Source organism: Eumetopias jubatus, unplaced genomic scaffold (assembly GCF_037043125.1).
Source record: "Eumetopias jubatus isolate StellerSeaLion01/CBP00866 unplaced genomic scaffold, mEumJub1_p1.0 scaffold_8, whole genome shotgun sequence".
Classification (NCBI taxonomy): Eukaryota; Metazoa; Chordata; class Mammalia; order Carnivora; family Otariidae; genus Eumetopias; species Eumetopias jubatus.
The window spans coordinates 85,836,593-85,861,345 of record NW_028274814.1 but is presented as its reverse complement, the minus strand read 5'-3'; the positions used below and the strand labels follow the sequence as shown (position 1 = coordinate 85,861,345).

Sequence of the window (24,753 nt, the reverse complement as noted above, 5' to 3'; positions counted from 1 at the left end):
CTGGAAGACCCTTCCTTGGTAGGTGAGTTCCATTAAATCATTGACTATTAGGTTTGGAAGGAGCTCAGAAGTCACCTGGTACAGTCACCCTACATCACTCCTGCCAGCCTTGAACAACCCATGTCACCTGTGGACAGATGTAGCTCACTGGAAAGGGCCTGATATTGAGCTGAAACTTGCCTTTCTGGAACTCTCACTCGTTGGGAGCAAATGTGTGTATATCCCTCACCTAAAGCCTTGAAAAGTCCAGGAACCATAGCCAGGGGAGGGTGCCTGAGGCCTAAGAGCAAAGGAGGGCAGCACTGAGTCAGCCGAGCAAAAGCTCTTCCCTTAGAGAACTCTATCCATCTAATCTGAAGCTGGGACGACAGGGGAAGGGGGCGGGAAGGAGGTAAGCCCTGAATGGGAATGAGTGAGTGGCTCTGAGCAAAGCCCTGCGACTCAGGTCTCATTAGAACTGTAGGTCAGACAGTCCCGAGGTCAGTTCCAGTTCTGATATTCTGGGGTCCCAAGTCCGCCTCCCACCCACATCCCTTTCAAGATTCACTGGTTGTACTTTTATGTGAAACTGGGGGTCCACGATTCGAGGGCCAAGCAGGAAGTAAGAACACTGCCCCGAACCCTCCCATCCTGGCCGGATCTGGGTTAGGATTCGCGGCTTGCCCTGGTTACCCGAAGGGCGGAACCATTCCACCTTACCCGAGAACCGACGCACAGACGTGAACACACCAGCCCGAGTAGGGAAACGTGAGCTTTGGAGTGTCCTTTTAAGTAGTTGGGAAGGGGGTGTGGCCGAGGAGACTGGGAGGCCTCAGCCGGGCGAGGGGGGAGTGGCCCGGGGGCGTGGCCGTAGCGACTGGAATGTTGTTGGGTCCTCGCACCGCATAGTAAGGAGGGGCCACGCCTCTTTTCTCCGAGAGGGCCAATCGGAGCGCAGGAGCGGTTTCAAGTCTCCCCCGCCAGCCTGCCCGCCCGCCACCCCACCCCCCTCGGGGATTCGCTTTTTCCGTAACAAAATAGCAAAGCTCCGGATGTTCCGCAGCCCCGGCCGCTCACGGGTGGAGGGTCCTGGGGCCTAGGACAGTGCTCTGGAGAGGGAGGCGCTGGCGGGCCGTGGAGCGGCCAGGTCGGGGGCCGCGAGGCGCGCGGGGGTGGGCGCTGCAGCCGCGGGTTGTTTATCCGGAGTACGGAGGGGAGGGGGGAGCCTGGAAACCGCCCCGTGTCCCATTTCCTCCTCTTGTTTTCGCTCCGGATTCTCCATGTTGGACCCAAACTGAGGAGCCCGGAGCTGCTGCCGGGGGATCGGGGCCGGGGGCACCCGGGGGAGCCGCTGCCCGGGCCGCCTGCCTTCCATACAGGCCGCCTCCCTTCCCGGCCCAGGGAGGAAACGAGAGCAGGGATGTGAACAGCTGTGGGAGTCCGAGTCTCGGGAGCCGGAGCCGGAGCGGGCCCCCGCCCAGGCCCCCCAGCCCAGCCCAGCCTGCGCGCCCGCCGGTCCTCCCGCCCAGCCAGCCCGGGCCCGCGGGATTGTTAGATGGAACACGGCTCCATCATCACCCAGGCGCGGAGGGAAGACGCCCTGGTGCTCACCAAGCAAGGTAGGGGCAGCAACTTCCCAAAACTTTGCGTCGCCCCCGCCCGGGTGGGGGGCTAGCACAGCCCGCAACCCGAGTCCGGGTCCCTGACCTCCTGGGGATCAGAGCCGGCGATTCCGACCCGACTCCCTATTCCATCCGCCCCCGCGTCTCTGTCCGCACTCAGACCCCTGATGGGGCTGCGCGGGGCCCGGGCTTCTGGCGCCCGAGGGGGAGGGGCGTCATCGCGCAGCTGTCACCCCGTCCTGCACCCCCTCCCCCCGTACGCAGAGAATGAGGAGTAGCGCTGGAAGCGCGAGTCACCCGCGTCCGTCCCCCTCCCGAGTTGGGAGGTGGGGTCGTCACTTTCCCACACGACTGCGCGCAGCCGCCCCAGGGCCGTGGGGGAGAGGGGTGGGGAGGAGGACGGAAGGGTCCCGAGCTGGAATGGAGCGGGAACTGGAGAGTCCAGCACTTCCCAGTGCCCCCCCAAGCCCGAGGTCGCTTTGCCGCGGGCGGTGACGGTGTCCTGCGGGACTTGGGACCAAGTTCACCGCCCGGAGGCGGGGGCGGCCGCGGTGGGGGAGGGGCCGAGCCTGCGGGACCCGACTGGCCCGCCCGCGGCCCTGCTCTGGGCCCGGGACCTCGGCGCTCTGGCCCGGCTGCCTGCTGCCGCGTTCGCTGAGCCTACGAGCCCGACCCCGAGGCCTGGCCGGAGCCCCTCCCTGCCCCGGTGCGCTTTCCCGGGGCCGCGGCTGCACACACAGAGCCGCGTTTGTTTAGCCGGGGAGCGGTGTCCCTGGTTACATAATTCGCCGGATGGCATCAGACCCGGCGTGTTTCTGAATCGCGCAGCGAAAAAGTGCGAGTTCTCCGTGGGCAGCAGCTCGCGGCCCCCGCCTTCCTGCGGGTCAGGTGGAGACGCTAGGGGGTCGCGGGCCCTCTCTGGGGTGGTCTTGGGGACAGGAGCGGGGTGAGGCCGAGGTCTCTCCGGAGGGCGGGGAAAGGTCGCTGCCCGAGGGTGCAGTTTCTCTTAGTTTGGTCACTCGAAGCCCCGAAACTCTTTTTTCCCCTCCCCCACGTTCCTCCTCGAGCCTTGAGGAATGTGTCTAAAATAGCGGACAGAATTTTCCTCGGGGAGTAAGGACTAGCGTCGTTTTTTTTGTTGTGTTTTTGTCTGTTTGTTGATTTTGGTTTTGGTTTTTTGGGTTTTTTTCTGGAGAACTTCCCCGGACTGGGGCCACTTGGCCCTGCGACTGGGGAGCGCACGCTCTTCGTACCAAATCCCGAGCGTTCCTGCCCTTCCCTCGACCACCCAGAATAGGATGTGCAGGGCCAAGTACTGCAGTTGAACATACTGAGGCCTAGACCTAGGCCAGCTGCGGGTCCTCGGGGTCATCCACATCCCCCTATTTGGAAACATTAGGCAGCAGGTCACTTATTCCTGGGGTTCACAGTCCCAAGTAGCTCCCTCAACTTGCCTAGGTGCAAGCTGAGCTGCTGGTGTCAGCCTTTCCCTAATTGCTGGAGTGGAATGGGGTGGAGGAGCACTGTATGCTTTCTGCATTGCTGGTCCTTCCTTAAATAAGCTTGCCCTGAGGAGGGGGAGAGCTTTGCCTGCTTGGATCCCAGCCCCCAAAAAGCCCCTGCTCCTTGTGCCCTGCGCTCCTGGCTGCATCACTAACAAGGCTGTGTGACCCCAGGGACAACTTTACCTCTGCTGGGCGCCCAGCTGTGCTGAGGCTTTCTGTGTTGAGCACTTCACTCCTGCCTGTTCCCAGTCTCATCCCAGGAAAGGACTCCAGGAGGAAGCCAGAAGTGAAGAGATTTGGGTGTGGAAGGATTCCAGAGGGCTCCCTGTAATGACAAGTGGGAAGAACCATGCTGTGCTTCCCTTCTCTGTCTGGTCCTCCTCTTGCAGGGGCTCTGGAGGGTGTCTTCCTGGTGAGGGGATCACACCAGGAGTGAGAGAGAGCAGGACTGCTGAAGGGGCAGCTTACATATCGGAGCTGGAAGTTTCAGCCACCAGGGCCAGTGGCGGGGAACAGAAGAGATGACAGCAGGAAGCAGAGCAGCTGACTTATTGACAGCATTCAGTTGCTGATGTTGGTTGGATTTTCTTGGGAGTTACGTTTTTTGTTTTCTTTTTTGTGTGTGGTTTGTTCTTCATCTCCCTGGAGGAATCTGAATTCTCAAGGCAGCAGCCATGGGTCTGTCTCTCTCCATGTAATTTGACTGCATTCCGGAGAAGACATAACTATTTTCCTGGGCTGCTCGGGCAACCAGCAAGCCAACTTTCTGAGTCTCTCATTATTTACAAATCCTGCATCCTTTTTTTTTTTTTAAGCGGGGGTGGGGAGTAGATGTTTTAATGATCTCCTTTAGGAGTTCCTTGCTGCCGCCCCCCCACCTCCCCAGCATCCCATCTCTCTACCCTGCCTGCCTCCCTTTGGAAAAAGGGGAAGGGGTGTGATGCAGTTTATTAACAGGTCAATTTCTAGGAGAAAAAAAAGACAAATTGCTGCTCCCAGCTTGGGTGGCTTTTTAGTGAAGTTGTTTGCCATTGTAGGGCTCTTGGGGTTTTTGTTTTTGTTTTTGTTTTTTCCTTTTTAGCATTCAGTTCTTGGAGCCTTAAGGCTGGCTGGGTGTGTTGATGATTCAAAAGTAATTACAGTAAGGGAAGTAGAACAAAGTTACTGAAAGCATTGATGATAAAAGGACCAAAATTGGATCATCTTCCCAGACAGATGGGTGAAATGGCTTCCTGGTACAGCGAGGACAGGGTTGTGTGTAACATCAAAAGTAGAAAAGAAAAGTTAATATCAGTTTGGCCAGAGAATGGCCATTTATTACAGCCCCGTAGGAGAGTGTAGCCCCATTGCTGGGAGGCTGTGCCATGGGCTTTGGAGTTAGATGGGGGAAAGCCAAGGAAACAGGACGAATCCTGTAACCTCCCAGTGTGAGATGAGAGGGTGCAGGCAGCCTCTTTCAGAGCTTATCGTGACCCGCCGGTCCTGTGGGGCAGTCAGGACCTTTTTTGTTTTCCATGAGACCTGACGGCCCCTCGTCTCAGGGAGAGATGACGATGCAGTGAGTGGTCTTCTCGCCTGTGAAACTGCACAGGTGCCGCTAGCTGACCAGCCCTCGGAATTAGGACGATGGCGAGTTTTTCTAGCTCCCACTTTCTCCCCATAAGGGAGACATTCTGCTTTATTCTTTCATGAAAAAGCTCAAACACCTTTCCTTATAGTTGTAGGAAGGCCCTAGCGTAGGACAAGTGTTGTTGGGGCTTTCTTCCTAGTTGGCTCTTTGTGGGCCCAGGGTGCATGTTCATAGCTGGCTCCTCTCCTCTCCCTGCCCAAGCTCAGTCTTGGCCTCTTTGTGGCTCTGAGGCTCCCCCACAAGTCTCCTTTGGCGTTTTCCCTCCATCTTGGAATAGGGTAGGGGCCTGTGTGGTGACTCAGAGGCTGGTTTTGCTCCCTCAGGAAGACCCCAGGAGAGTGCTGCTAACTCAGCAACAAAGTTGGTGAATTTCTACCATCTTGAGGAGGAGGAGGCGAGGCCAAGGAGGCGAGGCCAAGGAGGCGAGGCGGGGAGCTGGTGCTCCTGCTGCCTTTGACTTGCCAGGCTTCCAGCGGAGCAGGGCTTTGGAATGGGGGGGGTGGGGGAAGCCCTGCAGAGCTGGCACAGGTGGTGGCGTCCTGTCTCCTCCTCAGCTATCGGGGTCTTAGAGAAACTGGCACTGGAAAGACTGTTTCATTCTCCACGAGGACCTCCACATCCGTTAACGATCGTGGACTTTGTCGAAACGATGCGACCCCCGTAGAAGTCCCACCTCTAGCCGAGGTGCGCTGCTGCCTTTCCACGGAGAATGAAATTGTAGCAGTGGACGAGAAGGGAAAGGAGAGATGGCATGTAAACGTATGCATGTGTACGTGCAGATGTGTCTCCCTTCCTCTTCTTCCTGACCACTTTTGGGTAATTTAAGCTAGTGTCCTTTAGTGCCATCTTGGGAAGTTTGGTGTTTGGGTGAAATGGGAAGGGATGGAGGGCCTGGCCAGGTGAGGCTGGGCAGCAACTGAAGTGCTCACTGTTACTTCAAATAATTGTTCCAGGAGCAAAGTTAGTTGCTTCAGGCCTGGGTGCACATCCCTACTTTTCCTGTTGGCAGTGAGACATCACAAATCATGTTAGTGCTTGGAGTGACTTCTCTGTAAAATAGGAATGTTGATATTTCCACTTCTATAATGCCTCATACTTAGGAGGTGATTGAGAAATGTTAATGCCCTTATTTTTTTACACTGCTAGACCACCCCTCCTTCGTTCCTCCTCCTTTCCCCCAAGGACACAGTGCGAACAGCGCAGGGTCATGTGGGTTTTATTGTTAAAGACAGGTGGCTGGGGGTCAGAGGGGACACTGATGTGGGGGCTTGGCCCTTCTGGAAGGATCAACCTCTGAGGCCCACAAGCAGGCTTGCTGCACAGACCCCTTCTTTGTGCCAGTGTGACTTGGGATGGGGTTTTATCTGCACTCCTTCGAGCAGCATGCGCCTTGGGGCATTTGCCGCTCCACTGGCGCCTGGGCATCTGGGGGTGGGAGGAGGCCAGGGGGCCGTGCACCTCCTGGGAAGAGTCTCTGAAGTCTAAACCTTCTGAGCAGTTGCCCAGCCTCTCAGAAATGGATGTAATGAATGCTTGAGACAGCCATGTGCCGCTTTCTCGCCCTGGCCACGTTTGCTTTGAGAGTTAATGGACCCAGTGAGAGTCACGTTTCTTTTAGGGAATTCTAGTAACAAGGAGAGAAATAAAAAACTAGGGTTTTGAAGAGAAATAGATGTTCTTAAGCTGTGTCTTTGCTGCTGTGGTTTTGGGGTACAACAGTGAGAAAGCACAGAAGCAGCATTAAATTGCTTTTTATCCTGTCTTGGGCCGGCTTGCTTGTGAAGCACAGAATTAACTCACTTGTCTCGGGGTCATGGGACTGGGTGTGGCCCTGACATGATCCCCTCCCTCTTCTGAAATGGAGACATGGTTGCCAACTGGGATATAGATGAGCTCACTAACATGTAACTCTTAGGAAGGAACTGGTAGAAATCAAAGTGGAGAAATTGACTTAGAACTGGAAGCCTCTCTGGACCAGAGGCCAGCTAGAACAGGGTTTCTTTGTCCAGCAAAGTGCCCAGCCCTTTCAGGTCCATGTGCCTGCACCAGGTCTGTTATTACAGAATGGGTACTCCAGGGAGCACCCAGCCTCCCTCAAGGCAGGAGCTGTGTATGTCCTGTTTTATCGGTCAGCTGTTCTAGGGGTTATCCTTGAACCTCCTGACATTTCCTTTCCCTTTCTAGGTGCACCTAGTCCTCCGCTCTGCCCCCTAAAAGTCAGACTTTGCTCTTACTCTCTTTTTATTCTATACTTTTTTTTTTAATCTCCTGACATATGAATACCTTTTTCATCCTGTAGGATTTGCTCTTCCCCACCCTCACTGTTCTCAAGGAACAAGTGTGGCCCCATTCCCAGTGAGAGCCAGGCAGATTCATGGGAAGGCTGAAATCGCCTAGCACAGGCTTGTGCAAATGACTTCCCAGTGTAGTAGATCCCAGCTCTTCTGTTTCCATAGCAGAATGGGGCCTGTAAGAAGAGACAACAGGCTTGGGTCTTTTGACTCAGTGATAGAGAGAGCAAGTACTCCTACAAAGGAAAACCAGACCCTAGGGTACAAGTCCTCTGGGACATGCAGAAACACTGAGCCAGTGAGATATGGTGGGGAAAGGGACCAAGGGGACATTGGCTGAATCCAGTCCTGGAAGGGTTAGTCAAGGACCACTGGCAACCCTTAGGCATTGGCCCTCAACCAGGGACACACATCAGGATCTCCTGTGACTCTTACTAAAAATATAGACCCCACCTGGGTCCTGCCGAATCAGAGCATGAGCAGGTGGGCCGGGCATGTGTGTGTTCCAAATGCTCCCTATGATTCTGACAAGTGTCCCTGGAGAAGAGCCAGGTAAACACAGCAGTGGCCCCAGCTGCCTGCTTAGCCCTGAGCAGGAAGAGTCCCCTGGAGGGATCCAATTTTGCTGTTTTATTAAAGAGCCTGTGGCTCCTAAAGGGGAGTCCTAAAGTTTTCTGAGTGTGAACGGACGGAGTAACGATTCTCAACCAGTAATGATCACAGACTATAGAGCACTGACCATGGGCCAGATACTGTTCCTAGCTTTTTATATCTAGTATCTCACTTAATCCTCACACTGACCTGTGAGATAGGAATTAATCTCTGCTTCACAGATGAGGAAAACCTCAGCTAAGAGCTGAAGCACCTTGTCCAAGGCTACGTGGCTAGTTAGTGTCAGCCAGGACTCAGACTCCAGAGTCAAGCCCTAAGCATGACCTGCATGGCCTCTCATTTGCATTGTGTGTCCCCACTTTTTTAAGGTAACCTGAAGCCACCTTGTAAGGGACCCTGTAGTGTAGATCTTTTCCCATTAACCTGTGAGAAAACTGAGCCTCAGAGAGGTTGTGCCTTAGGTGAGACCACAAAGCTGTTGGAGAGACTGAAGTGGGGCAAGAGCTGGGTTTCTTGACTTGTACCTCAGTGCTTTCTCAAGTGTACACACTGGTTAGCTGATCCCAGGTGAAGCTGTGGGGTGTGGCAGGAAAGGTGAGTTTCCATGGAGGTAGGACAGACTCCCCGGCCGACTCCTTCCTGTCCTTATGCAGAGGCCAGCCACTAGAGGAAGATGGAACTGGTTGGCCAACCTCAGAGAGAGAGTGTGTGTGTGTGTGTGTGTGAGTGTGACAGAGACAGACTGTGATTGGTTTTTGTGGAGTCCCAGAAAAGGCCAATTCCCAGGCTTGGCCCTGCCACTACCTCTGTGTCCTCTGGAATGAGAAGAAATCTCTGTGGTCTCCTCCAGTGTGAACATTTTGAGATTGAGACGGAGGTTAGGTAATGAAAGTACCTTGTACTTAATGACTAGCAGTTGATACTAGAGCCAGGACATACCCTAAGCTCCTTATAATTCTCACAGCTCTGTGGAATAGGTAATGTTAGTCTTCCCATTTTACAGGTGAAGCGACTGAGGCCCAAGGCCACACACCTTATATGTGGCAGAGCCAGGATTTAAACCCAAGTCTATGATGCTTTGTGTAAGCACTCTATCGTTCACTGGTTGGAGGAGAGGTGATTGAGGGTCCCTTTGTCCTGTGCCTTCACTGCTCTTTCTGCATCTCACTCATGCATATGTCCCCAAAAGCGGGCTTACGTAGCTGGAGGGGAAAGAAGGCACTGGATTCTTCATGGCTTTTCACCAAATCAAGCATTCCAGAAGTCAGCCAGAGAGCCAAAGCGAGGGCCGAAACAGCCACCAAGAAGATGTTTGTGTCCTGCCTGGCAGGTTTCTCTTAGCCTCCCAGCCTCCAGCAGGGGCCTGCTCAGTACCTCCTCCTGGGGAGAGGGAGGCTCAAGGTGGGCAGGTGTGGTTTCTAGTCCCCCACCATGACATCTCTGCCCTCGGTGGCGTGCATGCGGCGAGGCCTCAGGCAGAGGCAAGAACAGGATCCAGCCCTTCGGGTTCTCCTAGATGGTATCTCTTGTCTGTCTCAGCTACCACCATGGGCCATCGATCACTTCCTGACATCCACTGAGAGCCCTCTGGCATGGGTTTGGGGGCTGAGCCTACTGCTGACACTTGTGTGAGGAAACGGCCCCTTCATCCCTAGTCCAGGACCTGTTGCTGCTTCTGGGAGCCCTGCCCCCACCCCAGCATGTTTCTGAAGTATGATTTTGGGGTTTTTTAAAAGATTTATTTATTTATTAGAGAGAGCACGAGCAGGAGGGGCAGAGGAAGAGAATCTCAAGCTGACTCCATGCTGAGCACGGAGCCGGACATGGAGCTTGATCTCAGGACCAGATCACGACCTGAGCTGAAACCAAGAGTCTGTCACTTAACCGACTGCGCCACCCAGGTGCCTTGAAGTAGGATTTTAAAGTATGTTAGAGTGACCTAGGAGGGTGTTTTGGCAATAACTTGTATAAAGGCTGATTGATAGAGGATCTTGATCATGTTTTAGAAGTTGCCAGGAATCCCCTGCTCCCAAAGCAGTCCTTGAGGGAGCATCCCTAAAAATGAGGCCCTGTGTTGAGATCAGTGACCAGATTGCTGAGGGGGCAGGGAAAGGGCAGGAGGCACGTAGTTAGTGACCTGTAACCCCCCTCCGCCACCCTACAGGCTGCATTTAGGACCCAGGACTAAGAAAAGCCCTCCTGTCTTAGAAGAAAGGGAGATGCAAGGAGCCCTCCTGCCCAGGGAAGGGGGACTATTAGGGGACACCGCACAAGTAAAACAGCTTGGATGCTGGCCGCAGGGAGGGGCCCAGTATAGAAGGGGCTGGTGGGAGCTAAGCAGCATGGCTAAAACCACTTTTAAAAATCCACACCGTCAGATTCACAGCTGCTTTTTGGAATTTTGGGAGCTGGTGCTGAGCTGAGTGAGGCCTGTCTGCCTTTGTCACCTGAAGAGAACAGTGTCAGCAGTTGGGCATTGTGGGAACTGGTGTACCCTCCCCATTGTTTCTAGTCTTTTCTGTGTGGGGGATATCTAGGCATCTCTCAGCCTCTTGTTCCCCTGCCGACTCACCTGCTGGTCCGAGGAGCCCTTCCGTCCACCTGGCACTTCAGGGCCTACCCTTAGCCAAGGCCCAGATGCCCCTTGCTGTGGACCTGGGAGGACTCCTCTCTGTGGGGAGCCCCAATCAGACGTGTCTTGGCTGCAGGGCCCAGGCAGCAGGCCAAGAAGGGCCGGAAATGCTCCAAATACTCTCCTTCCTCCAATAGCTCAGGGGAGGGAGGCCCCTCAGAGAGGCCATTTTATAGTGATAGCCAGGCTAAATCCTTTGCTATGGGGGGATGGGAAATGGTGGGGAAGGAAGTACTTCTGAGGGAACCAAGAAAGCATCCTTCTACGTGAATGGGCTTGTTAAAATCCAATTGCCTGAGCGCTTGCCTTCTGCCGCCTCCCAGGCGGATGTGTGAGGAGTTCCTTTGCTGGGACACGAAGCTGTGTTGTTGGCAACAGTGATATCTGAACCTGACCTTCAGAAGAAGGTTAAAAATAGTGTTGTCCTGGCAAAGCCAGTCTCCGTCTTGGGGGGGGGGGCGGGCGGTGTGTGTGTACATGTACGTGTGCGCACGCAGACCTGTACACGCAGGAGCTTCTGAGCAAATAGCGTCCCCATCTGGTGCTTCTTGGGGGCAGCAGTGGTAGACAGAAGGGGAGAGGGCACTGTTCATCTCAAGTGGAACAGCCTCACCTGCTTTCCTGTCATTTGCAGAATATTAGCCAGGGTGTTTGCAAGCTGGAGAACAACTTCCCTAGTGGGTTTGGAAGTAGGTATATAGGGATGCCGTGCTCATGATCAGAGTTCCTTTGGCACCTTTCTCATGGCTCCTCTTCTTGAGCTTCAACCACATGCTGGGGGTGGGAGGGCCCCTGACCTCCTGTTGCTGGCCTCCTACAGTGAGGTCCAGTGTTGCTAACGAGGGGTCATCTCCCCTTCAGTAACTCAAACGAGCACGGCACTTGGCTCTGGAGTTGCCACAGCACATTACTATGCCAACAGCAAGCTTTGTTTATCCCTCCATTCCGGAGTGAGGTCTTGGTGTTGGCCCAGGTAGCGGATGAGGAAACCAAGGCTCCAAGAGGCTGTGTGTCGGAGTCAGTAACTGGCAGAGGCTGGCCCCCAGCCCAGGGGACCCTGGGAACAGAGCGCACCTCCCATGTTCTGCCACCTCTTCACGCCCTGCCTTGGCAGGAAGCCTTGCAGCGATGAACTGGAGGAGTGGCCTGGCTTCCTCGTTCTCAGCCACCTGCTCACTGTCTTCTTAAGCCGAGCTCCCCTCGTTAGGTCTGTGCTGGTCCTCTCTGACACTCGGCCCCAAACCAGATGTTTGGCACAGAGGGAGCAAGGTGCACATCAGCAGCTGGGCAGGAGAGGAGGGGTGCCCACAAAGCGCAGGCAGCAAGAGGGATGCAGGGGGGAGAACAGCTGGTTCTGGGGCTACATGGCACCCATTGGCATCCTGCCCTCCCAGGTTGGGAGATCGTGGGCAACGAAGTCCCCAGGGGCCCGTAAAGCCTCTTGTGCCTGGTGTTCCTGTCCTGGGAGGGGGGGCCAGTGCTCCTCCCCATCCTGCACGGAGGGGTCAGGGGTGGCCTGCACCTAGCTGTCGGGGACACAGTACTGAGTGCTGGCTGAAAGGAGCCCTTTGAAAGGCTCTTTGACACAAGTTTCAGATCCCACTCTGATGAGTGCCCCCCTTCACCCTGAAACCCACTGAACAAAAGCAGGTCTTGGGCCAAAGCTCCTGTCTCCAGCCCCTTCCCTATCCCCTCCCCCATCGTCCTCTTGATTTCCCAGAGGTATCTGTCAGTCACAGCAGGTGCGGGGCTGGGATGGGGGTGAAGCAGACCCTGGAGTGGAGTCCCAGAGCCTTGTACTATTTCACCCCTTGCTCCTTTCATGGTCTGCCGAAGAAGGCGGCTAAGAAGGGGGCTGGGCCCCAAACTAGTCCTTCAGCATTCTAGCCTAGAGAGGAGGAGAACAGACATTCTAAGAGACTGAGAGTGCCCCACTACCTCCCTGGTGCTGTAGGAATAAATGTACTTGATGCCCCTGAGCCCATCGGGGTGGGTAGTGGGTAAGAGCTCTGGCTCTGGGTTCAGGCAGATCAGCTCTAGGCTCAAGTCCTGCCTCTGCTGTCGTCCCGGTGCGACCTCAAGCAGCTAGCTTCGGTTTCCCTTCTGTAAAATGGCGAATTTGTGCCTACAAATGGGTCTGTGGTGAGGATTAAGTGAGGTGATGATGTCAGGTGTTTAACACAGGGCTGGCACAGCCTCGGTTCCCAGTAAGCACGACTGAGGCCCAGAAAGACTGCATGGCTTGCCGCAGGTGCTCAGCTCCTTCAGTGCCCACCTTCCCATCGTCACATAAAGGAGGCTTTTCTGTTTCTCCCTCTTCTGGGCTGTTGCACACCAGTGAAGGCTTCCACAGGTCCTGGCTCTGTGCGAGTGACAGGGCCCTGGAGTTCACAGAGTCACTCCCTTGGCCAGTCAGTCACGGAGCACCTGCTATACACAGGGCCAGAGGCTGGTGAATGTTCTCGGCTGAGGCCGTTGCCCATCAGGAGGCAGCCATGTTGAGGGGAGGCTAAAGAGGCTGTGATGAATTCTCAGAGGCAGTGTTCATAAAGGTAAGGAGGACAGACAGCCTGGAGAAGGGCTGAGGGAAGTAGGGCCCCAGCACAGGGACATGTGGGGGGGGTATTGACCTTGCTGCTGTGGCGCCTGGGGGACCCTCCTCCAGGCGCCACAGCTCTGTGCTCTGTTCGCACCTGCCCCCAGGGTCGAGGCATTTGTGGTCTCTGAGGCCCAGGGGCTGCCTGGTTACATTGTGTTTTTTGAGAAGACCTTTATCCCCTGCTGAGTCCAAACCAAGCTGAGGAGCCCCCACCCCCACCCGGCCGAGCTCTGTGTCTAAGGCTGGAGTGCATCTGCCTGTTGGGCCTCCCGCGGTGGGCACCAGCAAGGCCTCTCTGTGGCCCCAGCCAGCTGCCCCTTTCACCCCCCTGCCTCTCAGGATTACTTAGCCTTCACAGCGTCTGTCACTAAGATGCTGAGTGCATTCTTGACGGCCTCTCTTCAGGAAAGGCCCGGGCTGTGTGGCCTTGTAAGAAAGGCTCCATGCCCGGGTTAAGCCTCTGATTGTGGTTCTGCATGAAGAAACCATAAACCAAAGGAAAAGTGATGGTTCAGCTTTGGTCTTGGAGCTTTGTGTCAGCGTCTGCTTGCGTCCCCCAGCTCGGAATTGAATGTGGGCCATACAGGCAGGTGGAAAAGCTGCCCTTTGCCTCTGATTGCTGCATAGATTTTATTAAGAGTCAGGAAAAGTCCAGGGAGCCTCTCATCCTGCTCTTTAGGTGCTGGGCTCCGCTCTAAGGTTTGTCTCTTTAATACAGGGGCCTTGCCAGGGGGTGAGGGGCCCCCCTCCGCCGTGCATCTTCTTGGTTTATGACAAAAGCCCCAGTCCCTGGAAATCTTGGTTCTTCCACCGGGGCCAAGAGCTCAAGAGCGATACCTGGGTTTGTAGGCTAATTGCTGGGGAGGCCTGGTCCCTTACTGAAAGGTTTCTAATGGTCATCCCAGTGTCAGGGGGTCAGGCCTCACCCAGGGAGGGAGCAAGTTCTGAAGCACAGGGATGGCAGCCCGCACCTGCAGGAAGCCCTCTGCTGCTGTTGAGTCAGAGCTGAGTGGGCTGGCCTGGGCACTGCTGCCTGCCGCTCGGCGGCCATTTCCTCACCCTTGGCCGTGGCGACTAGAGTCTGGTTTTCTCTCCTCCACTCACGGGTACAGGCAGCCTGCACCCAGGTATTAAATGACCCTCTCCCCACTTCTTTGCAAGGGCCTCTGTGCTCTGAGGACCGAGTCCTGCCTTGCTCCTGGGTGGGTCCCACCACATTGCCTCCCCCTTTCCTTCCTAAAGGGAACAACTCAAGGAAAGTCATCCTTGGTGCCACATTCTCTTTGCCTTTTTGACGCCCACAGGGACAGGTGTTTCCAGATTTATTTTCTATTTCCTGCACAGTGGTCCGCCCATGTTGTAAGGTAAAGTGGGCTGGGTTTAAGCCTTGGGCCCCTCCCGCCCGGGCGGAGACCTGTGGCTGGGGCCTGTCCAGCCACAGTGACGCGGCGCCACCTCCTGGCCGAGGTCCCCACCGCTTTTCCCGACACTTGCTCAACAGTTGCCAGAACAGTTTCTGTTAAAAAAAAAAAAAGGCACTGGAACGATATTCTGAAGTCCGTTTCTGGTTGATCCTGTAATGGCCGAAGCTGTTTGTACCAGTGTGGCTTTTCTGGGGCTGCCTTGCCAAGCCTCCGATTCAAATGGCTTTGTATTTCCAAAGCCTGAATTACCAAGGCAGGAATGAGCAGCTACAGTCTAGAAGCCAGGCCATTGGCCTAGAACCCCACACCAGGTGTGTTTCCCAAGGGGTTGGCGTGCCTGTGGCCTACGGGTCAGGCCTCGTGCCCGCGAGGGGAGAGAGGAGGAAGGACCACGGCCAGGGGAGGGAGGGAGAGTGTAGCTTCTTCCTTGGGGCTGCAGCTGTCTTCCTGTCTCTTGTCCCCGGCCTGGCCTCAGCTCTGCTGCCGCAGACCCAGCATCTGGGGATGCTGACCCTGGACAGAACCACAGCTCCACTAACTCGAAGGGGCCTAGGTGTCTCCTTTGTCTAGAACAGCTAGTTCTTCTGTGAAGAAGAGAACCAACCAAGGCTGGTCGGGGGGCAAGGGGGTGGCCTTGGTAACTTTTACTGTCGCGGGGACCTTCGGCATGCTACCGGCGTGGCGGGACCCCTGGATTCTATACCCGGCTCCATCTTTGAGTACCTCTCCCCTGCCGCGAAAGTGAGATCGGCTTCTCTGCACCTCATTTCCCAAACCAGAGAGTGGGGATTCCTGCTGCTTCAGCTGTAGAGAGGTGTTGGAATAAAGCTGCGCCCTCCACTATGGACTGTATTTGATGCTCTGCCAAGCACCTGCTGTGTGCCCTGGTGGGGCTTACAGATTGGAGGGAGGTGGGCAAAGGGTACCTGTGGCCAGAGGGACCCTGTAGCTAATGCATCATCATTCCTTCTGCTCTAGGCCTGGTCTCCAAGTCCTCTCCTAAGAAACCCCGTGGACGGAACATCTTCAAGGCCTTTTTCTGCTGTTTTCGCACCCAGCATGTTGGCCAGTCAAGCTCCTCCACTGAGCTCTCCGCGTACAAGGAGGAAGCCAACACCATTGCTAAGGTAGCTCGGAGAGGGTGGTGTGGCGCCGGCAAGGAGGGGGCTGCTGGTGGGGGCCCCTGCAACTGTGGCATGTGGGCAGGGTAGTCGGCCCTGAAGTCTCAAAGCTCTCTGGCTCAGAGGCCTCTCCTCTGTCTTGCCCACATTGTCCATCTCCTTTCTCCTGGCTTCCATTGTGATATGGGCCATGTGGCTCTCTCTGTAGTTTCTGAGGGCCCCTGCGGTCCAGACCCTTCCAGGTTCCAGGAACTGTGCAAGGCCCTTTGCATGTATTGTCTCATGTGATTATAGCAGCCATGCAGGGAGATTCACAGAATATTCCCACTTACACACCTGGAAACTGAGATCCAGAGGGTCTGTGTAGCCCCCAAAGAGTTAATGGCTAATAAATAGTCAGAGTTTGAGCTCCAAGCTCTGTGGCTTAACTGCTGTGTTTGTTGTGGGTCCTGTACTATGCAAAGCTGTCTTCCAAGTTACTTGATTTCCCAGGAAGCAAGGAATTAAAATTCCACCACACTCTCGATACCCTTCTCCAGCCCTCTCACCTGTCCTGGGGGGGACATTGGGAAATGTGTGGGTGTCCTTGAGCCTCACAACAAGCAGAAGGTATGTCTGGCATTTCAAGGGTGGGGACAGCCCAGACCAAAACCCCATCTGCCCCCAAAGCCGTTGGTTACTTCTTTCGGAAACACCAAGGTCGAGCTCTCCTTTTTCTCTCTCAAAACCAGGCTGAAGACATGTGCGTCAGTACATTATCCAGTAGGGGGAAATCAGTGAATAAAGTGCAACATGACAGTATTACTTAGCAATTGATTTTTACAAAGTTCATGATAACACGGGAAAGTATTGAGTTGCAACATTAAGTTGAAAAGCAGAATGTGAAATTGCATATTATGGGGGAAAAGCTGCTACAACAGGCTTAAAGGACATACACTAAAATGCCAACATTAAGCTTTTCTAAATGCTAGGATTTTCGTTTTTCTTCAGGGTTTCCATTAAGAACACGTTATCACTTTTTACAACCCTAACATTTTTATTACTAGCGAAAGGCCAGGGAAGCCTTCTGACCTTTCTGTACTCCACTACCCCTCACGTTTTAAGACACGCAGTGTGGGTGCACATTGGCATGCGTGATGTTTTAGAGGGGCTCAGCACCCGCTCCCCAAAAAGAGTGTCTAGAAAACACACCACAGTGAGGAGTTCTGATTTGGGTTCTGCCTCTGATTCCGGGTCCCCACATCAGCTACTGGAGTTCCCTGTTCCTCAGTTTGTCCAATAGAGAGGCAGTGACAACTGAGAACAGACACTGCCTTCTCCATCCTTCATCAAACCTGATGTCGAAAGCAGCTCTGGCCTTTCCCCTTTCCTGTCCAGCTCTTAGGAAAAGTCATTTTTGGGGCACCTGCCTGGCTCAATCGGTAGAGCATGAGACTCCTGATCTCAGGGTCATGAGTTCAAGCCCCACGTTGGGCAGAGAGCTTACTTTAAAAAAAAAAAAAAAAGTCACTGTTTTATGTCAGAACCTTCCAGGGGGCTGGGGTTTTGTGGAGAAAATGACCCTCTGGGCCTGAGGCAAAAGCAGTGGGCTTGAGCTGGGATGGCTTTGGCTCGTGGGCACTGACTGCCTCCTTTTCTCCAACAGTCGGATCTGCTCCACTGTCTCCAGTACCAATTTTATCAGGTATGTGACTTGGACCCAGACCTGTGGTCACATCGGGTGACGCCCGTATTCCTCAGCGCCTGGCTGGCGCTGCCTTGGAAAGCCATTTGTCCCAGATATTTGCTGAGGGCCCACTCACTGCAAGGCGTTAGATTTTGGGGGGGATAGCTGACCTCCATCCCACACCAGCCCCAGCCTGCATCTCAACGCCCAGATCACTTCATAGTCCAATGGGAGGCTGGAGCTGAGGAGCCAACTCTCTCTACCTCTTGACCATCAAAGGGCGCCTCTTCTGGGTTGAAGTTGGGGGTCTTCTGTGTCTTGCAATGACCCTGGTCCTTCCCAGAGTTCTGCTGAGGAGAACACTTGGGCTTTCTTGGTGGCAGGCCTCAGCAGTCTGGCTCTGGTTTCAGATCCCAGGGACCTGCCTGCTCCCAGAGGTGACAGAGGAAGATCAAGGAAGGATCTGCGTGGTCATTGACTTGGATGAAACCCTTGTGCATAGCTCCTTTAAGGTAGTTCCATATCTGGAGTTCTTCCTACGCGCATCTCCGGCTGTCTTGTGTACCTAACTGGAGGTGCTCGGGGGCAGCCTGAAGCTGAGGGCGGGCTGGGGGGCCTCTGGCATTTTGTCCACACTGGCGTCACAGGTGCTCAGAGGCCACACTGAAGACTGTGGAGTAGGAATCCCTGCTCCCCCCAGTCACTGCCCACAGTCTTCGTCTGCCCCTAGTCACGTAGCCCAGAGAGCCGCCAGGGCTCTGGGCAGGGCAGGCCTGTGAGAGGGTTTGAATCAGCCTTGCACCTTGCCTCCCTCCATTCTGTCAGGATATCTGTTAACTCAAGAAGGCCCTGAAACAGCTCAGGCAGAATTGGGGGTGGTGGGAAGGAGGGAAAACTCGGAGGGGATGTTGTGCTCCTTAGTGGGGTGGTAGGATGAACTTCCTGGAGTCTCTGAGATCTGTTCCTCCCCAGCCCTCCCAGGGGACAGCGCCCCCAATTCTGCCTGTGGCTGTGGCAGGGACTTCTTGTCTGCTTCCCACCATGCTGACCTCATTAACTTTTCTGCCTTCCAGCCAATCAACAATGCCGACTTCATAGTGCCTGTAGAGATTGAGGGGACCACGCACCAGGTGAGCTGCCTGCCAGGCCACAGCCAGCCCAGAGGCCTCGGGCCCCTCCACCCGCCGATGCGCTCCGTCCATGGGGCCCTCTCCTGCAACTTCAGCCTCTCCTTTATTGGTACCTCTTGCACTCAGGGCTTTCTGATCATAAGAACAGTTCAGCCTCTCATCCTCTCTAGCTGTCATCCTTTTTTGCTTTGCATCCAAGCTGTTTAAAATTAAATATGACTCAATAAGAGTAATAGCTGTCATTTACTGAATACCGCCTCCCGGTCAAGGTGGCCAGCACTGTTAAATGATTGCGTTTTCTCAAATCCTGAAGCCCTGGTGTCTCTGCCTGTTTTCTCTCTTCCCCATGCCCACCCACTCCGTCTAGCTAGTGGATTTCTTCCTCCCCGGCCCCGGCATCCCGTCCTCTGTGAAACTTCTCCACTTCCCCTCCCCTTAGGTCCCTGCCCTGGATTCCGCCCCAGGAAGTGCTCTCAGAGAGCACTTAAATCCAGGTCGGCTCAGCCTCTGGCCCTGCATAACCTGCTCAGTCCAGGATCATGCAGTGTTGATAGCAAAAAAGCATTTACTCCAAATGCTTGCCCAGAAGGCCTGCCAGCAGGCCTGAGAGTCGGGGACCATCGGGAACAAGGCCCTGGTAGCCCTGGAACTGTTCTCTTGGCCTGGTGGAATAGACGAGTTACTTATAGTGAATGTGGGGATTGAGGCTTCCCTGAGGAGTCACCACTATCCTGTGTCCCTTCGAAGCTTTCGTCCCCAACACCACCAGCCCTCCCATCTGAGGTGACATCAGGCCCAGCACAGCCCCTGCTCAGAACCAGGCTTGGCCCTGGACTGCCTAGCAACTGCCCAGCTGCCCTTTCCATCCGGCTGAGGTTATGGAGACGTACAAAACCTGCAGAGGGAAGAGGAAGGCATGTTTTCAAACAGGCAGATACGCACAGTGAACTCCTGATTGACAGGGAAAAAGAAGCCTGCCTCGGGAAAAAGGGCTGAGATTATGGTTGTGGGGGTGGCTACCTGCAGAAGGTGGGTTTTCAGCAGAGAGAGGGGAGGGGATGCCAAGCTTGATGAACAGCCAGGAAGAGGGAGGGACCTGTTAGAGGTTGAGAAGTGGCACCTGCAAGCAAGAGAGCCAAGCTGTGGCTTCTTGGAGCAGAGGGTTTCTGCTGCAGAGCCACTGGGGGTCTGGTGAGTTGGTGGCCAGTTCAGGCCACTGCCAAGGAGGAAGAGGCATGGCAGGCACGTGCTCGTTGAGCAGGGAGTGATGTGGATAACGAGCTTTGAAGGAATGCTTCTCGTAGCATCGAGGCTGGCTGAGAGAGATCCCGGAGGAAGGGAGGCAGTAGGATGCGGAGCGGTGAGGGGCATGTAGCCGACCAACTTTTGAGGCCAAACTGTGCAAGATCGTGAGAGGTGGACTGAGTGTTAGGGGTGACTGGCTGGAGCAGGCACAGCGGTGGGGCACGAGAGCAAGACGTGCAGGGTGTCTGACCCACAGTCACTGAGGGCACGGGTCACTTCTCCCCGGCACATTTCAGAGAAGCCGTGTGAGGGCATGAGGTTTCACAAGTGTCTGCGACCTTGCCTGATGGTGACCTGGACACTGCCCCGCCAGAGCCAAGGACAGGAAGCTCCCACAGAGGCTGTGGCTGGATTCAAGTAATCCAGGATAGGCTGTTTCCGTCTGTGAGGCCTATTCTTGATTACTTGTTTCTGGAGGCAGCTGATGGTTCGCCGCCTGAAACCGAGATGGCTTCTGGGATGTGGCGCACGCGTTTCTTCCTTAGCTGGGTCACGGGTGGGCTGCCAGGCCCACTAAAGCCCCGTGAGGAGGTGATTGCAGAGTCCCGGTCTGGGGGGCAGAAGGTTCCTAGGGTGTAGGGGCCTGACAGAGTAAGGGGCGACCCCGCTGACCCTGCTGTGTGGAGGTGGGGACAGTGACCCCTGCTGCGTGCCTCCCCCTCACAGGGATGCCTCCAACAGGCCTCTCTGCTTTGCCTCAGGTGTATGTGCTCAAGAGGCCTTACGTGGATGAGTTCCTGAGACGAATGGGGGAACTCTTTGAATGTGTGCTCTTCACTGCCAGCCTGGCCAAGGTACCTGAGGGCGGGAGGGGGGTAAGGAAGCAAGAGCATTCGCGGGGCGGGCAGGGGGGGGTGGGGGCAGCAGCTCTTTGCTGGTCTGCGGGCAGCCCCGGGGTGGGGCCAGGACTGCCTCGAGACAAAAGCATCTTCTCTGCTCCTAGTACGCCGACCCAGTGACGGATCTGCTGGACAGGTGTGGTGTGTTCCGGGCCCGCCTGTTCCGGGAGTCCTGCGTGTTCCACCAGGGCTGCTATGTCAAGGACCTCAGCCGCCTGGGAAGGGACCTGAGGAAAACCCTCATTCTGGACAACTCGCCCGCCTCTTACATCTTCCACCCAGAGAATGCGGTGAGGGGTCCAGACACACCCACCCTGCAGGGCTTGGGGAGCCCCTACCCCGCGGGGGGAAGATGGGAGTGGGCCGTGGAATCCCGGGCTTCTCCAGAGGAGCGCACCACCCAGCTGCCCCCGCCAGCCTCCTGGGGCTCTGGCACAAGGGAGGGAAGAATTGGCAGTCAGGAGATTGACACTCCCTTTTCCCCGTCCCAGGTGCCCGTGCAGTCTTGGTTTGATGACATGGCAGACACTGAGCTGCTGAACCTGATCCCGATCTTTGAGGAGCTGAGCGGAGCAGAGGATGTCTACACCAGCCTTGGGCAGCTGCGGGCCCCTTAGCCTTCCCTGCTTCCGAGCAATGGCCCTCCCAGTAGGGGACTTTCCTACACTGTGCCTTTATGATCAGCCTGATGGAGCAGAAGCTGGAGCATCTCACCAAATGGGGCCTGGAAAAGAAGTGATTGGAAAGGGCTTTAGGATAGATGCGAAGTGGGCACATATCAGACCAACGACACCCAGAGCGGCCTGCTCCCTGAGTTGGGTTCCCAAATGTGAGTGTGTGTCTGTCTGTCTGTGTCTGTGTGTCTTGCCCTGAGCTGTGGCCCCAGAATGTAAGTGTTTAGGTGGAGGGAGAAACTGAGAGATCGAGACTCCCCAAGTTAGTCTGCCTCCTCGCCAGTCACCCTGAGAACCCCCGAACTGGTAGGGGTGGAAACTGTCGAAGGCTCTGTTGCCAAACCTATGGCCTTTCCTCGGTGTTACAAGGCTCATGCCAAGGAGAAAGGGCGAATCAGAGGTTGCCTTCAGGTGTCCCAGGCACACCCCTTTCTGAAACCTTGCTCCAGCCAGCTACTGCAGACCGAACGACATTTCTAGAAAGGTGAGAGCTTGTTTCCAGGACCAGCAGCCCCAGCGGCCACCATGTCCATGGTCTGAGGGCTGCCCTTGCCTCCAGTCGAGTGCCTGGCGTGGGCCCCGTCTGTGTCTCCCCACGGCTTGGGCGCCGGGCCTGCCTTCCTCACCACCTAGCCATAGTCTTGAACCTGGGGGGAAGGAGGTCTTCTCCCTGCCCTGGAAGAAGACAGATAACATTTCCGTTCTTTGGACTCTGTTTTAAAATTCTCTTTCTAAACATGGAGTGTTGGGCCTGTTCTGTTTCTGACAAAGCTGCAGTCCCGGGCCTGAGATGAATGTGGGAGGCCCTGGTGGTGCGGGTGGGGGGGGGAGAACCCCCAAACCATGAGTGTGTGTGTCCCCTTGGCTTATAGATGAGCTGAGCATGGGACTGCGTCCCTAAGTCTGCTCTTCAGGGATTCTCTGCTGGTGCTGGTGCGAGCACTTCTGTTCCAAAGTCCAGGAAGGGCGCTCCGAGCCCGGCCCCTCCTGTTTCTTGGGCAGGGCTCGTTCCTGTTGTCTCCCCCAGGGCCTGGCCTGTGCCTCTCATGCCCTGCTCCTGTCTGGTCCTCCCGCGCTGTTGCTTTTCTGCTCCAGGGCCTCAGAGGCGCTCCTGCTTTTCCTGGGCTCAGGGCAGTGGGCGTTCTCATCCTTTCCTCTGCCACCCTAATGCACATGCGTCCTGCCTCCCGTAGCAGGTGTGAGCAAGCCCTTTCCACACCTGCGCTTTGTGTGTCTCTTGCTTTCAGAGTTTCATAGTGAATGCTTTCAAAAATTGCCACAAGATGGAAGTTTCCTGAGGATGGAAAAGGGGAAGTGCTGCTGTAATTGGGAGCACAAGGGCCCCCCAAAAGGGAGCCCCGCCCCAGCATCACTGCCTTAATCATGGCCTCCCCTGGGGCTGGCTGGGGTTCTCTCCTTTTCTCCCTCCCTCCCTCCCTCCCTCCTTCTGGGGCAGGAGGCAGTTCCTCTCCCCATCTCTGCTTTTCCTGGAGGCAGGGGTCACAAAGGATTTGTGAGTCGCTTCAGGTGTGAGGACACCCCCCCCCCACTCAGGACTCATCCCTATTATCCTTTTCAGCGTCCACACCCTGGTCCAGCCCAAGGAATTGGCAGGTGGTGGAGCGGCGGTGTGGTGTTCTGAGACGTAGTGGGCTGACTGGCATCTTTCTCTAGCTTGTGGTACCACCTCCCCTCCTTGTCCCAAGGTTGAATGGCCTTGTCTTTCCCATTGATGTCACAGAAGTGGAACAGAGTCCCCGAAGCACATGTGGTCATTTCCCCCAGTATCATTCCCTGGTGCCCCTGGGGTCCTACAGGCGAAGGAAGAGGGCTCCAGTGCTAGCCAGGAACGAACGGTACCTCCGAGGGGAAATGGGAGCTTCTGATTCTAAGGCCCTGTCTAGGCCTCTATCCTAATACCTTGGAAGGGGCCTCTCTCCCTAGCCCCACCCTAAGGGTTAGCCTCTGGGCCAAATCTGCCACCTGGGCCCAGCCAAGCTTTTCTGACTAAATAAGCAATAAGGCGCTAAGCTGATCCAGTTCTCGGACCCTTTCTGCCCTCCCTTAGGTCTCCCATGTTTTTCCCGGTGAAGGAAGAGCGTGTGCCACCCCCTTTCCTGTTAGGCTCCTCCAAATGCTCCGAGTGTGACTCGTGACCAGGGCCCAGGATATCTCGGTGGGGGGGTGTCACTGCTGCTTCTGCGTGAAACCCCTGCTCTCTAGGCCTTGTTCCCGGCAGAACCCTGCCCTGCCCACCCGCAGGTCCTCAACAGGAATACCCTATTCCCTCTTTCCCCCTTCTCCCGCCTTGGGTGGAGAAGGAACTCAGCCAAATAAACCTAAACAGGGTCCATCTATGTGGACCAGAGCCAGCCTGAAGTGATTATTTGCTGTCTGGTTTCCCGTTTCACAGTGTGTTAGGGGCGAGTGTTGATTGCCAAACTTGCTCCTCAGAGGAATCCGGCCAGACTCCGTTTTGGAGGAGGGCAAGCTTGGGAGGGAAGCAGTTTAGCCCAGGATCTGTTCTGGGGCTTCCCAGCAGCCCTTCCCGTTGGAGGCTGTCCTTAGGAGGCAGTAGGCCACTGTGCCTGGTCAGCCCCAACTCAAGCCATGCCCAGAATCTGCCCACCGGCCAGCTTCAGTTCTTCAAGGTGCCTCTTCAGGGACACAGTGTGTCTCTCTGATTGGGCTTCTAAATCAAAAGCCTGATGTTCGTGTCCCTCTCATAGGGGGAGCTTGGGACACAGGACCAGTCTGGAAACAGTCAAGGGGAGAGTTTCCACTCTGCACATTGTAGAGGGGACGCTCTGTAGGCACGTGGGTCCTTGACTCTAGAGAGGTTGAGTAAATTTGCCTTCAGTTAACCCGGGACCTTCTGTTTAGTTCCCTCCTGCCTCCCAAAGATTTTGACCATTTTGTAAGTATATAAACTCACCTCTGTGAACAGTGGCCCAGAAGCATCTTTATGCTAAAAGCATGGAAAGTCTATAAAGGCAGTCATTCCCTGGGAGATGGGTCCCATTCAGATCTGCTGCCCCTGCCCCTGTTCCTGAGGCCTCATTCAGGATGGCAGACCCCACATAAGGCTGGCCTGAACCCCATGTCCCAGCCAGGCCGAATGTCTGTGGAAGGTAAGCCCCTTTTCACCTTCAGGTCTTCAGTTGGTTACTGTTGTTGTTCCTCGGTTACTTTTTGTAAAATGGGGTTAGTTTTGTCTTTTTTTTTTTTTTTTTCCTTTTTAAATGCCCATAAGTATTTGCATTCAAGCAGAGGAGGGAAGGCAGGGGTGTGCCCTGCTGTCCCTTGCCCTGCTGTAGGGCTTGCCCCCAGAGCAGACCCTCCTCTTTGGGCCCCATGAGCTTTGCTTATAGTTATCCCAAGTTTGACACATTCCATGTCCTGCCACTTTCCCCCTCAAGATGCCATTTGGAGGGCAGGGGATCTGCTTCCCACTGTGACTGGGCTATGGGGACTCTGACGACCTTGCTTCCAGATTCATGGTTTGATAAATTTGTTGTATTCAAAAACTTGAAATGTAGGACGCCATTAAGTGTCTGTTTATATTTTTGGAATATTTGTATTACTTACAATTAATAAAAGCGGGTTTAAAAAAACCCATCCAGAAACGGGAACTGCTCCCTGACCCTGCTGTCATTCATGTGGGCAGTCACCGGGCACACTCTGCCTCCCTTGCCACCCCTCGGGGCACCCAGGCTGGGTGAGC

General features: G+C 55.3%; 1 protein-coding gene across 1 annotated transcript; it reads left to right on the top strand.

The window, feature by feature from the left end:
• The first annotated feature begins 1,178 nt into the window (after positions 1 to 1,178).
• CTDSP2 (CTD small phosphatase 2) lies at positions 1,179 to 24,661 on the top strand. Its single transcript, XM_028110967.2, has 8 exons — positions 1,179 to 1,598; positions 15,273 to 15,421; positions 17,061 to 17,099; positions 17,492 to 17,593; positions 18,155 to 18,211; positions 20,218 to 20,310; positions 20,460 to 20,645; positions 20,847 to 24,661. The coding sequence occupies exons 1-8, from the start codon at positions 1,535 to 1,537 to the stop codon at positions 20,970 to 20,972; spliced, it is 816 nt and encodes a 271-aa protein (XP_027966768.1). The 5' UTR covers positions 1,179 to 1,534; the 3' UTR covers positions 20,973 to 24,661.
• The last annotated feature ends 92 nt before the right edge of the window (positions 24,662 to 24,753 follow it).